The sequence below is a fragment of the Adiantum capillus-veneris genome, chromosome 13 (genome assembly GCF_014529385.1).
Source record: "Adiantum capillus-veneris isolate H3 chromosome 13, ASM1452938v2, whole genome shotgun sequence".
Classification (NCBI taxonomy): domain Eukaryota; kingdom Viridiplantae; phylum Streptophyta; class Polypodiopsida; order Polypodiales; family Pteridaceae; genus Adiantum; species Adiantum capillus-veneris.
The window spans coordinates 144,915,603-144,929,507 of NC_140943.1; the positions used below are offsets into that span (position 1 = coordinate 144,915,603).

A 13,905-nucleotide genomic window follows, 5' to 3' on the forward strand; every position below is an offset into this window, starting at 1 on the left:
ACCACTATGTGTGCAAAAGACTCTGGATTTTTACTTTGTGTGATAATGGGGGATGCAGAGGATGAGTGCCCACCAATCCTTAACGCGCTTATTAGAGAGCTACGATGAAAATAATAAAACAAATGATAAACTCACAAGGCCTACCCCTTATGTGAGTTAATATGCAAAGAAAAGCAAAGAAAGAGATCCACTTCTCTCTCTCTCTCTCTCTCTCTCTCTCTATATATATATATATATATATATATATATATATATATATATATATATATATATATATATATATATATACACACACACACACACACACACACACACAAAAACATATTTGCTTAAAACAAATTAATCTTTTTTCTTTTTCTTTTTTTTTGGGTGGGGGGCGGGGGGGGGGGCGGGGGGCCTAACCCTACAAAGTGAGACTAAAAATTTTGTTGGACTATGGAGCCAAATGGCAGACTAGAGTAAAGTCATCACAGCTTGAAACACACACACACACACACACCTGTGTGTGTGTGTGTGTGTGTGAGAGAGAGAGAGAGAGAGAGAGAGAGAGAGAGTGAAATTGCTATACCCAGCCAAGGAACATTCCCAATCTAATGGAGGACTTGTCCTCCATGTCAAATGCATTTGGAGGTAGCCATTTGAGTAAGTCCACTACTTTATTTTGTAATAGTCTCTTTGACCATATCCCAATGTGAGTTTGATATGCATCCCCTACAATGCCTACTGTCAATTGCACACCAAGGGCCTCTTATCCATGCAACATGCAACCCAATCTATCTATGCGAGTTGCTCGCACGAGCGCCTTCTACCCACAATCCATTCAACCTCTATTGCCAGTACAATGAGAGTCTCTCATTGACCTCATGTAGCCCCATTCATCCCCTATCACCCTCTTGCTCTCCCCTATCCCCTACCTTGTCCCACCCATCAGTTACCTCGTGTATAGTACACAAGAAGAGGGGGGGGGGGGGAGATAGATAGATATAGGGCTTCATAGCGTAGTAGAGTGAAGTGTACATGATGATAGTCAAATTGCATAGCGGGGGGGGGGAGAGAGAGAGAGAGAGAGAGAGAGAGATATTGTGTCCCTGTGCCTACCCACAAATAGCGTCGCTAGTGTCCACCTCTCTACTCGTGGCTTCAACCTTTGCCTCTATCCACATTCTAGCCTCCTCCTCTGTCGCTCCTAAATGCCATCATCATTATCCTTATGTTTGTTGATGCTACCCTACTGGTGCCTTCTCCATGCGTAACACAACCATGGCAACCACTTGCATCACTGGGAGAAACATTGGCACTTTCATGAGCTATGAGTCGCGCCTGGAGTTGCACAATGGTCATAGCCATGAGACGCTACCTTGCTTGTGTTTGTTGACACTACCCTATTGGTGCATACTCCCCATGGCTAGAGTGGAGCTTCTCAACCGTGGCAACCACTTGCATCACTGGGAGAAACATTGGCACTTGTGTTTTCCATCGCCTCCAAATGAAAGTAACATAATGATGAAAATTCTAAGACCTAACCTTTGAAATCCCACCAAGGAAAATGTCCACTCGAATTCAAGTAAAAGGGTGGCATGGTCCTTTTCCCCCCTTGGAGTGTAGCATTTGCATCGATGGAAATTGTGCACTTCCTCTCATTTCATATGAAAACTATGCGATCTTGCAAATGAAAGCTATAACACTTTGATTGACACCAATCTCTCTCTCTCTCTCTCTCTCTCTCTCTCTCTCTCTCTCGCCATCCGCCCCCATGGGCGTTCGTATTATGTAGACTCTCCATCTGATCTCTTCCTTAATTAGTAGCCCACTTTTATTAAGATTTGGATTGAAAACTGCACCAGGCGACTTGTTTTGTCCGAAGGCCAAGAAGAATCGTGAAAGCTAAACGCGAGAGAGAGAGAGAGAGAGAGAGAGAGAGAGAGAGAGAACATGGATAGTCCATTGGTCATTGATCTTGATGCAGAGAGAGAGAGAGAGAGAGGGGGATGAGCGTCTATTGTGTTGTCTACGCAACTAAGCGTCCTTTGTGTCGTTTGTGCAAATTGCATGGCCCTCCTCTCGTGAACATTTGACGGTCAAGAATAGTCATCTAGTGACCATTCCCTTCGGATTGCGCTCCCGCCATGGCTCCGGTCGCCATGTGGTCGCCCTTTTTGAAGGCTGTTTACACACTGCCTGCCCAAAATTGCGCAGTAGGTTCGCGTGTCTGCGTGGACGACAACAGGCGTAGACTGATTGGTAGCATTCTCGGAGCAGTGGACAAGGGCTTGGGCAGTCGGGACTGCCTGCCCATCAACGGGTGGGTTGTGGGCTTTGCACCTAATTCGTCGAAAGCACTGAGCAACCAATAGCGTTGTTGTTGTAACCCCTCCCCCCAAGTTTGGTGTGTAAAGGCTACCTGCCCAATCGAAAAAGGGATGGGCAGGTGCAGTTTTGGTGTGTAAGCAGCCTCAGATTCAGTGAATGACCATTCCCTACACCTTCAAAATCCCCCCTCGAGTAACGAGTTGTTGCGCCTCAAAGTAATCAAGGATACCCTAGATTACTTTCGGCGCCGCCACCCAGATCTACGGCCCACAATGTCCCCACCGTCCACTTAGTACCGTGCCTGGGCCAGGATAAAGGAAAATTACCAAAATACCCCTCTATTTTGCGGAAATTTCCAAAACACCCCTCAAAATTCAAAAATTCCCAAAACATCCCCAATATTTTGTCACAAATTCCCAAAATGCCCTTCAATTTTTCCAAAATTCCCAAAGTACCCATGGTCATGAGATTAAATTTTTTGAAAGATGAAAAAAATTGTAGCTTTTCAGAAGAAGACTGATTGTCTATCAATACAAGATGCTAAAACTAGAATTTGGGTATGTTATGTACACTATGGAGATGAATTTCTTCATTATTTTTAGACATAATAGCCCTTTTTGCAAGGTAATGTGTGACTAATTACATGCTAAGCACTAGAAAACAGATCTAATTTGTCAAAAAGGAAAAAAGATTAGAAAATCTTGAACAGTCCAACCAAAATAGATGGAAGGGTATCTTGGTAATTTTTGAAATTTGAGGGGTATTTTGGGAATTTCCACGAATTAGAGGGGTATTTTGGTAATTTTCCCTTAAATAAAAGTCATTCAAGTCAACTACTAATTTTGTCGAAGCAAAATGCCAGAGGGTACTATCGAGGTGCAGCTCATCAGAGGCCATGGCCTCAAGGACGTTGAGACTTTCGGTATCAACTTTCTACAGGACCCCTGCGTTGTGTTTGTGTTTGTGTGTGTGTGTGAGTGTGAGAGAGAGAGAGAGAGAGAGATTGATTGATTGTCTTACAGGCAAATCTGATCCATATGTGGTCCTTTCGTGTGGCCATGTAACTCACCGGACTCGTACCATGCACGGTAAGCTCAAGCAGTTGAAGAACAGAATTGTGGCTCTTGAAAGCTCGACTTTTCAAAAACTATATTGGCCAATTGATTGCAGATGCTGGAAGTAATCCAATATGGAATCAGAATTTTCTGTTTGAGGTTCCCCATGGTGTTGAGAATCTTTCTTTAGCAATTTATGACTTTGAAGGGCATGGACGGGATGAGGCCATGGGGTCTTCTTTGTAAGTTGTGGATTCCATGTCATGGTCCTTTCTCCCAAAGTGGATGCATCCCACAGCAATGCTAAGCTGACATTCTAATCTTTGCATGTCAATTCCCGATTTCAGAATATCGCTAGCGGAAGTTTATGAACAGCGTGAGATTGCACCAGCCAATTACAAGGTTCGGCTCCGCAATGGAAGAAATCATGGTGAGGTGGAGTTGGGCCTCAAATTTTTTCCAAAGGTAATCGATGAGTTCACTCAAATATCAACTTTACTGGCGATAATACTCAGGTACATAATGTTGCTCTTGTTTTGGCAAGGTCTACCATGGATCTCTGGAACTTCATCTAGTACAAGGCCATGGCCTGATCTCAGCCGATGCATTCGGTATTTGTCTTCTTCGTTCGCGCTCTTGGGCATAGAGTTGATTTTTCTTCAAACTGTTCTTGATGTAACATTCCTTTTATCTGTTCTTCGACAGATAAGTCCGATCCATATGCTATCATTACCTGCAACAAACAGACAGTTAAAAGCAAGGTTATGGAAAGTAAGTCGTCCATAAAGCTACAGCTGATTGCGATGTAGATATTATTTTGCAAGCTGAGAGATAAAGTCACTCGAATACGCTAAGCCAAGCTAGGTAATGGATGGGTTCAGATGCTGGCAGTGATCCACTCTGGAATCAGACCTTTGCCTTTGTAATTGATAGTGAGGTCACTGAGGCTATCATCAGGCTCTATGATCGTGATACATACACAGCTGATGACCCCCTAGGGAATGCCAAGTAAGTATTGTCTCATCCTAGCTGGAAAACAGCCTTTTTTGTATGATGATTGTGCATAGTTCTATGTGGATAAGGCAGAAATAGCTCTATGATTGTCACGTTCCCTATATTGCATGGCCCTTATTTTCCTGTTTGTAAGTGATGCTTTTATACGCATGGGAAGGTGGTCAGGCAAGCCATTCACACATTTAGCAACTGTTATATTACTCATTTATTTGTTCAATTGTTTTGCGTGTAGGCTGATATGCAACTTACCACACTTTTATTTTGATAGGATCCCATTGCAAATGGTTTTTGTGGAAGGTTGTGTCCCGCCCACCGACTATAAAGTCTTCAACAGTTTACGACAGGAGCAGGGTGAGATCAAAGTTGGACTCAAGTTTGTTCCCAAGGTGATTATGAGGAATTTTTAAGAGAGGAGGCTTATGCTTCTGAGCTGTAGTAAGAATTTGGTTTGGACATTGTTGCAGGTGTAAGATAGATGCCTTTCCTGTCACAAAGCTCATAAAGCCCTTGTACACATGGTGTTGATCCTTTTGATTCGGTTGCATATACGCCATGCTTTGCTTGGATTTTTGGTTGTAAGAGCAACGAGGGTTGTCTAGCACAAGCGTTTGCTAGTGTCTGCCACATATACGTCTGAAGAGGTGGTTGCAACTCTCATTTCCAAAGCTAGCTGGCTAGCTGTAAACTTCCTTTCGAACATCCAAATGGGTATTGATGATTATGGTGTTTTGTGTGTCAGGTAATCTAGAAGTTATTTGAGACCTCCCTCTTGCACGCCCATACATTCGCATTCGTAAGTTTGCGTGTGTTCATGTGTTTCTTTGCATGTATATTCAATTATTCGAACATTAAACCTTGTACATAGATTTAGCAAGATTGAACCTTCTTTTAAATCCCCTGATTGACTTAAGTACACAAAAGCAAGATTATCCCTTCTCAAGCTTGTTGCTCAGCTGAGTCTAACGTGATCGTATATATGCTCTATGCCTGTGTTTGCGGTAAGGGTCACACTACGCCAGGGTTGTGTGCTGCTGCTTGTCCATCTGGCTTTGCAAGTCAACTTGGCGAGGGACACATGTCCTCCTTTTTCCCCAGTAAGGTGAGTGTGTAGAGGAAAGGTAGCAATGTCAAGAGAAAGGATGTGGACAGAAAATAAACATCAATGGTCCTAACACATAACTAAATGACAGAGGTAAGAGCAAGTGACTGAAAAGAGGTAGAAGTTGGACAGCAAGACCTAGTAGGGCAACTGTCTCCTTGTCATTGTACCGGTAATTTTTATTGAGATAGTGTCTGTCTATCTGTGTCACGAATGGTACATATGAAGTGGCATAGATGTCAGGTGGTATAAACCATGTACTCATTTTTGCAGCAATCTGGTCAAAGATAGGGGCAATGTGGATGATTTTTGTCAATTGTTGCTTTGGCAATATGCTAGACAAAGTGTGGGATAACACCTGGAATGCATTCTACAAAATTCTCTTTGAATTTACTATTTGTGATGTGATGTGTGAAGAGAAGTCCATAGTTTGCATTCAAACACCACTTGCTAAGGTGTGTATGAAGGGACCGGTAGTTCCTAACAAGTAGGCAATGATATGAAGGTGTGCAACAGCTGGCCATGGAAGGCCTTCTTCCTGGACAGTAAAGTGAGCATTGATCTAGATGAAGCATGCAGGTAATGTGAGCTCATACCCCAAGTCAAAAGTTTAATGCATCACGCATGAGGGCTATGTCAAAGTTCAACATTGAAAGAAAGCAAGAGCGCTTCCTTCAACTCATGGAAATCCCCTGATTGCTCCTCAGATTCCAAGATTCATTGTCTTGGAGAACAGTAGGTGATGGCATGCTCTCATCCATTTGGGTGGAAATATCCAATTTCCATTAAAGTACAACTTTTCCAAAAAAACAAAACTTGAACTTTCACCCCAGAGAGAGAGAGAGAGAGAGAGAGAGAGAGAGAGAGGGTGAGAGAGATACAAAAGATCTAATTCTCATGAGGAGAAGATAGCAAAAGGCGGGACAGGCAACGTCGCGGGTCGAAGAAATTGAGAGAGGTAGTCCACCATTGATAATAATTTGTAACGTGGATGGAAAGTGAAAATTGATTACCGAAGCCATCCTAGGCTTGACTTTATAAATAAAATCCCACCTCACAGTTTCAAAAGCTTTTACAAAATTAAGTTGCACAAAAACATCTTGCTGACAATCATGAGATTTTAGGCTTAGGCATGCCATCTAGATAGCTCACAAGGATTGGGTTTGTTGATGAAACCGTCACACTTGTGTGGGGAGGGAAAATTTGGGTTATCCCTTTGTGTCGATGTTTCTATCAAACAACTCACGTATTGGATGAAGTATGAAGTTCACTCTAAGATGGTTGCATGGCATTTCTTTGAATGGAAACCTCTTGTGTGATTTATTATTGTGCTCGCTATTATCATCGCGCATCCCTTATATTACATGTACCTATTGGATTAGAAAAGAAGTCAGTTACTGTCCTTTTTTTTATCACAAATCAAAAAGTTATCTTGGTAATCTCATGACTGTTCATCTCACTACTTTGTAATCATTTTTTGAAGATAAAGTTTAACGACCTAAACTTCAAGGGGGTTTGGGAATCTTGGATCTCACCACTCACATGAGCCACATTCATTAATAAGTTTGTGGAGTCTACAAGTGTGTGGAGTCTACAAGTGTTTGATCTCACCTTTTGTGTACAAAATGTTGTTGCTACTTCGTGATAAATGGAATATGGCCGATTGGGATAAAGTTTTCGCTGCTTGTCCTTTCAAAGCACCCTCTCCTACTTCCATTTTTTTGTTTGTTTCGTGGGAAAAAAAATTGTAAGACCTTGTATTGGAATGGTAGGCTAGCCCTAATTTTTCCGAACATTTTTTGTGTTTTTGTTTCTAAAAGTTGATGGCTTAGATGCATTGGAAGAGATATATAGGCAATTCCTTAGGGATTTAAAAAAATGTATATTAGAGTTACTTTTTCAAAGAAAGGTTATCCTTGAGAATTCAAAGCAAAGCATTCAATAATAAAGGCGTGACTAGCACTTCCCAAATGAAAAATGCTAAAAATGATTTCTTGTCCTATTTTGCAAAGGGTCGGCAAGAGTTTAAGCTCGGTGCCGACTTGCGCGATTCTTGGTATAGTCTTTGTCCATATGTTCATAATATCCAACTTAGACCCTTGCTCCAAGATCACATGAACCAGATTAGATTTGTAGTTACCTGGTTCTCAAACCCCTTGGTGGAAAGCCCAAATTTCACATTACTATTTGGCTCTCCTTCCTACTTTCACATAGCATGAAAGGCTTAACAATGCATGGTAGATAAAAATGTGCAGTTAATAATGGTCGCGATGCTTTGCAAATCTTTGGTGCTCTCCAACATTCCCTTGACATAGAGGTTCTTTTTGTGGCGTGTTCCCTTCAAATTCCAATGTCCTCCCCACCATGGCCACATTGAATAAAAGAGGATTCATGTTTCCCATTTGTTGCAGATGCCACTTCAAAAAAGAAAGTGGCAAAACATGGTTTTTGGTATTGCCCTACCGCACTAGCTTGGTGGAGTCATTTACATTCCCAATTCCATTGTTCTCTCAAAATTCGGGTCTGTCGAAAGTAGATCACACTAGGGCTATGCCCTTATCATCTTTTGAAACCTATTCAACTTATGTTTGACCTTATTAAATATTGGTTTCTGTTTAGTATGTGGAAGTGTAGAAATGTCACACTTTTTCATAATTTCAAGTGGTACCATTCTCTCCCATGGTCCCATATGAGACGTGGATCAGTCTTGTTAGATGTTGATTGTCTTCATGTTGACTCTGCATATTTTTAGGAAGTTTGCCGGCTATGGTACTTGGTTTGATTTACCAAATGACCTTATGAAATAGAAAAACAACATCAACATTTTACATAGAAGTTTTGGACTTGTTTCAACTCCATGGATAAACCGAATCACTTATATTTTGTTTATTAGTACACGGTAATTTTCTTGAATTAGATGCTTTTAGAAACTTTTATTTTTAGTCCTGTAATGATAGATTTGTTATTTATTAAAAACAAGGTACTCCCTATTGGCTCCTCATATTATATTAGCCAAAGCCAGAATGTTTTCAGATTTGCTCAACATTGTCTCCCCTCCCTTCCTTGCTAGCAAAATGAGAGTTCAAACCTGCGTGCAAGAGGTGAGAACTTCGTCCTGCTATCCTACACCAAGAAGGCCAACATCCTGATGTCATAAGGAAGCTACGTATTATTATTTAAAAAAATATGATTTTTTCATCGTCCCTTGCTCACTATCATATAACTAATATCTAATTCTCCTAAATGATTTTCTCATGTTAAACTAATCATTTAATATGGGAAAGTATTAGGGGAGAAAAAGCTAGAATATTGGTAAGGCTAGGAGACCGGTCTCATTAGGGATCCAAAGGAGAGAAAATAGGGATCCAAAGAGGGACCATCTGCAAAAGAGCAATGTGCATGAATGGTGCTTCAAAGACCTTAGGGTTTAGCCCATCAAGACTTCCAAAAAGCTTAGGTTCCAAAATTAAATGAAATGCTCAATGGTCAAGCCTTAGGGAAATTTGGATGCTTGTGGGAAGACTCAAAAGTCTTCCCACATCCCTATCAAGGAGGGGGCGAGCCATTTTTGTAGGGGATGAGAGAGAAACACACACACACTCTTCCAAGCTCCCTTTACACAAAGGGCATAGTGGACACATGTCAGGTTCCTAGCCCAGTTGCCCCCAAGGAGCATTCAAATCCTATTGGATGGCCATAGAGGTGGACCAATGAGAATTGGGTAGAGTAAATTTAGTTTCATTCATTTAAAAACACTTGATAAAAGAACGAATAGAAATTAAGCTCTTTAGAATTCTAGACTGTTGGATAGTCTACCAAGGGGTCCAATGAGCATTCAGCAGCCTTGATTCCTATTGGCCAAAAGACTAAGAGGTCCAATGAGAGTTTAATTGAATTATTTAATTACCTAAAGCTCTCACAAAAGGGGAAAGGGAGACACATGTCACAAGGCTAGCAATTATGCTTCTAATTTTCTATTGGCTAAGCTTGGCATGAGCCAATGAGGGGCCAACAAGAGGAAGTAGCAAGAGGGGTCGACCAAGAGAGAGAGGGGGCTGATTTTTGCAAGGCATTATCACACACACACTCACACAAACTCATGTATGAAGTAAAGAAGACTATCCTTCTCAAGATAATAGAAAGCTCATCATCTACTCCAAGCTTGTGAGAAGGGAGGCCTATACCAACAACTCTTGGCTTTGTGACGCAAATCCAACCAAGAGCCAAGCTCCAATGCATGCTCATGTCCTCTACCATGCTAATTACTAAGCTATGCTAAGCTATTAAGAGTGATTATGTGAGGAGACATAATTCTTTCTCGTAAGAATACTTCTTCTTCCTCTAGATCTACTCTCATATCCCGCTAGCTCTCACCATCTTCGAAGGTCTGTGAGGTCTTGGGTTTGAGACCGTGAGGGAATTGATGTTGTGTTTTCAAGTGTAAGCTTGGTGCTTGAAGCTTCCATCTTCATTGCACCAGCAAGTTATTGAAGTAACACAAAGTATTGTATTGTAAAATGTCTCCCTTGATGGGAGAAATTTATAATACAAAGCCTTTTGGAGGGGGGACCGGCTCCATGTAAATTCGGTCCTCAACGTTGTCAATGCTTAATTTCTCTCTCTTTTTGAAGTATTGTTCATGCCTATCTAACTAGGTGTTATGCTTTTGTTACTCTCTCCATCCAAGCACTCTTGCTATGCTCATTAGGAATCTATTCTTAATGAAATGCTCACTATGTCTAAGTTATTTTTCGCTACACACAAGTTACTAGACCATTAAATGTTACATTGGTATCAGAGCATTTGGTTTCTCTTTTCTTGCTCAAGAAGAGAGGTCCTCAAGTTGACTATAAATGGTTGGTATTATTAATTGCAATTGAGTAAGTAGAATACGGATTTTTCAACCTTTTTGCAGTGCGCCTGCTTCGTGCAAATAACGGGGCATCACCATCGAGAGCTATGGTCTTAATAGTGGAGCCCTATGGGGCTTGCCTACGGCTTTTAACCACTATTGAGCTATTAGAAGTTTGACAGGAGCCGGTGCTGTTTTGGTGGTGAAAGACCCTCTCGTCTATTCCTTGCAATTAATGATTCGAGCCACGGGTACAGGAGCTTGAGTGCTTTTCTAAAGGGTTAAGAGGAGTAGCTACTAGGGCTTGAAGTGCCAAAGTATACTTTAAAATTTTACATCTAAAATTTGCTAGAATGGCTGACAATAGTAAAGAGAGTGAAATTAATGTTGATAGATTTGATTTTGCTAATGAACATGCTACTGATGATGCCCCTATGCTTTTGAATTACCTTCTTACTAGGCTTCAACAAGCCATGGGCAATCCATCCCTCCAAGGTGAAGTGCAACGGCAGCTACGTACTCATGGGATTGTCCAAACTCCCCACCAAGAAGAGAGAGTACCTAGGAAGCCTCCTTGTGAGACTTCCAAAAGAGGCCTCTCTCCAATAAGGGAAGAAGAAGAGGATCCGTACGAAGGGCTCAAAAATCTACTACTTGACAACACATCTCCTTCCAAAAGGAGAACTCAAGTTTCAACGATAGAGTCCCCCACCGAAAGAATGAGAAATAAGTGAGTCTCCTGCCACCTCGGCGGAGATGGCTCCACAAAGACGGTGGGCAAAACACTCTCCAACACCCCCTAAATGGAGAAGACCATTGCATACTTCTCTATACCATAATTCAAAGAGGCACAAGAAAAAACAAGAGAAAAAAAAGGTGAGAAAGAGACCACCCTCTTCTCCATCTTCTTCATCCTCTTCCTCTTCTGAAGGAAGTGATGGTGCAGACAAGGAGGAACAAAGGAAGAAAAAGGCGAGAAAGAGGTCACCCTCTTCTCCATCCTCCTCATACTCTTCCGCTTCTGAAGAAAGTGATGGTGCAGCTCTTGAACCACCTAAAAGAAGAGGCCATAGGAAATCATATGCCGCGTAGAAGAGGTCTTCTAAGCTCAAAAAGTTCAAAGAGGGAGGAAAGAACATCTCTTTCCTTACCTACGATGGCACCTTTGGTGCTGTGGACAAAGTCTTGGCCTTCATCCAACAATTCAATGCGGCGTTTGGAGATGAGGGCTTCATGGAGTCCTCTAAGCTACGCCATGTGGCTATGCATTTTTAAAAGTCCGCCAAGCAATGGTGGTCTAGCCTATGAGCAAACGGTGAAGCTCCACAAACATAGAAAGCTTTAAAAGCTTCCATCATGAAGTAGTTTTTGGCTACCGATTCCAAAGACAAAGTACTCACCGAATGGCAAAGCTTGAAGCTCTCTCCCTACAAATCTATTCACAAATATGTAGACAAGTTTTGGGATTTACATCTCAAAGCCACTGTCTTCAAAAAGATGGATTTTGGAGAGCAAAAACAACAATTTTGTGCAGGTTTAACTGAAGATATGGCAGAGTATGTCAACTCCCAAAGGCCACGCACCATATCTGCGGTCATACACCATACCATGATGGCTTCATGAATCAATTTCCAACAAGGGGCTAAGAGAAATCCTAAGCCCACGAAAAACAAGGACCGTAATGAGCCTAAGGGGAAGGAGAATGTCCAAAAGTCTCATAAAGGCAACACCAGCAACAACAAAGCTAAGGAGAAGGGAGTTTATAGAGGCAAAAATAAACTCTCTCCTGAAGAGCTAGAGCGTTATCGTCGTAAAGATAACCGTTGTTTCAAGTGCGGGGAGCAAGGGCATGCTTATTGTGCTTGTCCCCACAAGAATACACGAAATGAGACTCCTAGAGCTACCTTGGTCGAAATCCAAGAAGAGGATGCTCACCACAAAGGATCTCCTCTATGCCATGCTTGGGGAAAGGTAAGAGAACATGATTCTTTTATTCTCTTTGACCCTGGTTCTACTCATAGTTCTATATCCACAGAGTTGGCCACCAAGCTAGGCATCCAAGCCTATGAGATGGGAGTTGTCCTACCTACCGATGGTTCTTTCAAGGGGCAAGAAGCCTCAGTCACTCCCTTAATTTGGAAATTGAGGCTCCATGTCCAAAGCTATGTGGACAAGGAGGACTTCTTTATCTCTCCTCTCAAGCATGAGCATGTAATCCTAGGGGCGCCATGGTTTGATCGCATGGCTGCCAATGTTAAATTCCCTGAAAGGCAAATCTACTTTAGGTTCAGGGAAAAAGATATGTACATAGATGCTAAGGAGTTGGATAACACCATACCCATTGTACATAAGCAAGCTTTCAATAAGTCAATAAAGAGCTCTATTTCCGTGTACATGATTTTTGTTTAAGATTCTCAAAATGAACCTAATGCTTTAGCAAAAGAAAATATAAACAATCACAAGGAATTAGAGGTATCCAATTTTCTCAAGGGGTTTCAAGATGTTTTTGTTGACGACATCCCTTCTAAGCTACCTCCTAAATGAGGCAATGATGACCATGCAATTGAACTCCTTCCAGGAAGTTCACCGCCTAATAAACCTCCTTATAGAGTTTCTCAAGCTCAACAAGAAGAGGTTATGCGGCAAGTGCATGAGCTAGTTGAGAAGGGTATGGTTAGGCCTAGCTCATCTCCATTTTGTTCACCAGTGTTATTAGTGCAAAAGAAAGACGGCACATATCGTATGTGTGTCGACTATAGAGCACTAAATAGGATCACTATCAAAAATAGGTTTCCCGTTCCACGGGTAGAAGACTTGTTGATAAGCTACAAGGGTCGACCTACTTTAGTGGGATTGACCTAAAAAGTGGCTACCATCAAATAAGGATAGTTGATCAAGACATTGTAAAGACCGTATTTTGTACTACGTTTGGTCTTTACGAGTACATTGCCATGCCTTTTGGCTTGACCAATGCACCAGCCACATATAACCACTTGATGGAGAAGCTATTCAGGCCTCACCGAACCTTACTGGAGTGTTCTTTGATGATATAATCATCTACTCTAACTCACTAGACGAGCACAAGCAACACCTCCAGGTAATATTTCAAGTCTTACAAGAGAATAAACTTGATATTAATCAAAAGAAAAGTGAGTTGTTCTTACAAGAGATTCGGTATTTAGGTCACATTAGCTCTCAAGATGCATCCAAATGGATCCATCAAAATTAGAGGTAATAAGAGGATGGCCTAATCCAAGAAATCTACATGAACTAAGAAGCTTTATAGGTATGTGTGCATACTATAGATGTTGCATAGAAAAGTTCTCACAATCGCAGGACCATTACATGACCTAACAAAGAAAAATGTTAGGTATATGGTCCACCAAGGAGAACAATGCTTTCGAAAAACTTAAAGAAAATCTTATTCCTCAACCCGTGCTTACACTTTCGGATCTCTCAAAGCCATTTGAGGTCCAATGCGACATGTGTGGTGATTGCCTTGGAGCTGTTTTGCTCCAAGAAGGGCACACCATAGCCTACAAAAGTTTAAGGCTCGACCCTGTTGAGCAAGCTCT

General features: G+C 41.6%; 1 protein-coding gene across 2 annotated transcripts; it reads left to right on the plus strand.

Annotated features, from left to right (window-relative positions):
* The first annotated feature begins 3,111 nt into the window (after positions 1–3,111).
* LOC147445013 (synaptotagmin-5-like) lies at positions 3,112–5,294 on the plus strand. Of its 2 annotated transcripts, XR_015190135.1 has the most exons (10): positions 3,112–3,232; positions 3,333–3,398; positions 3,481–3,607; positions 3,713–3,830; positions 3,910–3,976; positions 4,071–4,136; positions 4,247–4,373; positions 4,648–4,765; positions 4,844–5,020; positions 5,119–5,294. XR_015190135.1 is itself a non-coding variant. In XM_086527986.1 (9 exons), the coding sequence occupies exons 1-9, from the start codon at positions 3,166–3,168 to the stop codon at positions 4,847–4,849; spliced, it is 762 nt and encodes a 253-aa protein (XP_086384112.1). In that variant the 5' UTR covers positions 3,112–3,165; the 3' UTR covers positions 4,850–5,142. The 2 variants fall into 2 exon arrangements, 1 of the variants encoding a protein (XP_086384112.1); XM_086527986.1 differs by having other exon boundaries at positions 4,844–5,142.
* The last annotated feature ends 8,611 nt before the right edge of the window (positions 5,295–13,905 follow it).

Excerpts from the sequence above, each read along its gene's own strand:
- LOC147445013 (XM_086527986.1), top strand. The coding sequence starts at position 3,166 with ATGCCAGAGGGTACTATCGAGGTGCAGCTCATCAGAGGCCATGGCCTC. Across the intron at positions 3,399-3,480 it reads CCGGACTCGTACCATGCACG|ATGCTGGAAGTAATCCAATA; the intron begins GTAAGCTCAAGC and ends AATTGATTGCAG. Across the intron at positions 4,137-4,246 it reads TAAAAGCAAGGTTATGGAAA|ATGCTGGCAGTGATCCACTC; the intron begins GTAAGTCGTCCA and ends GGATGGGTTCAG.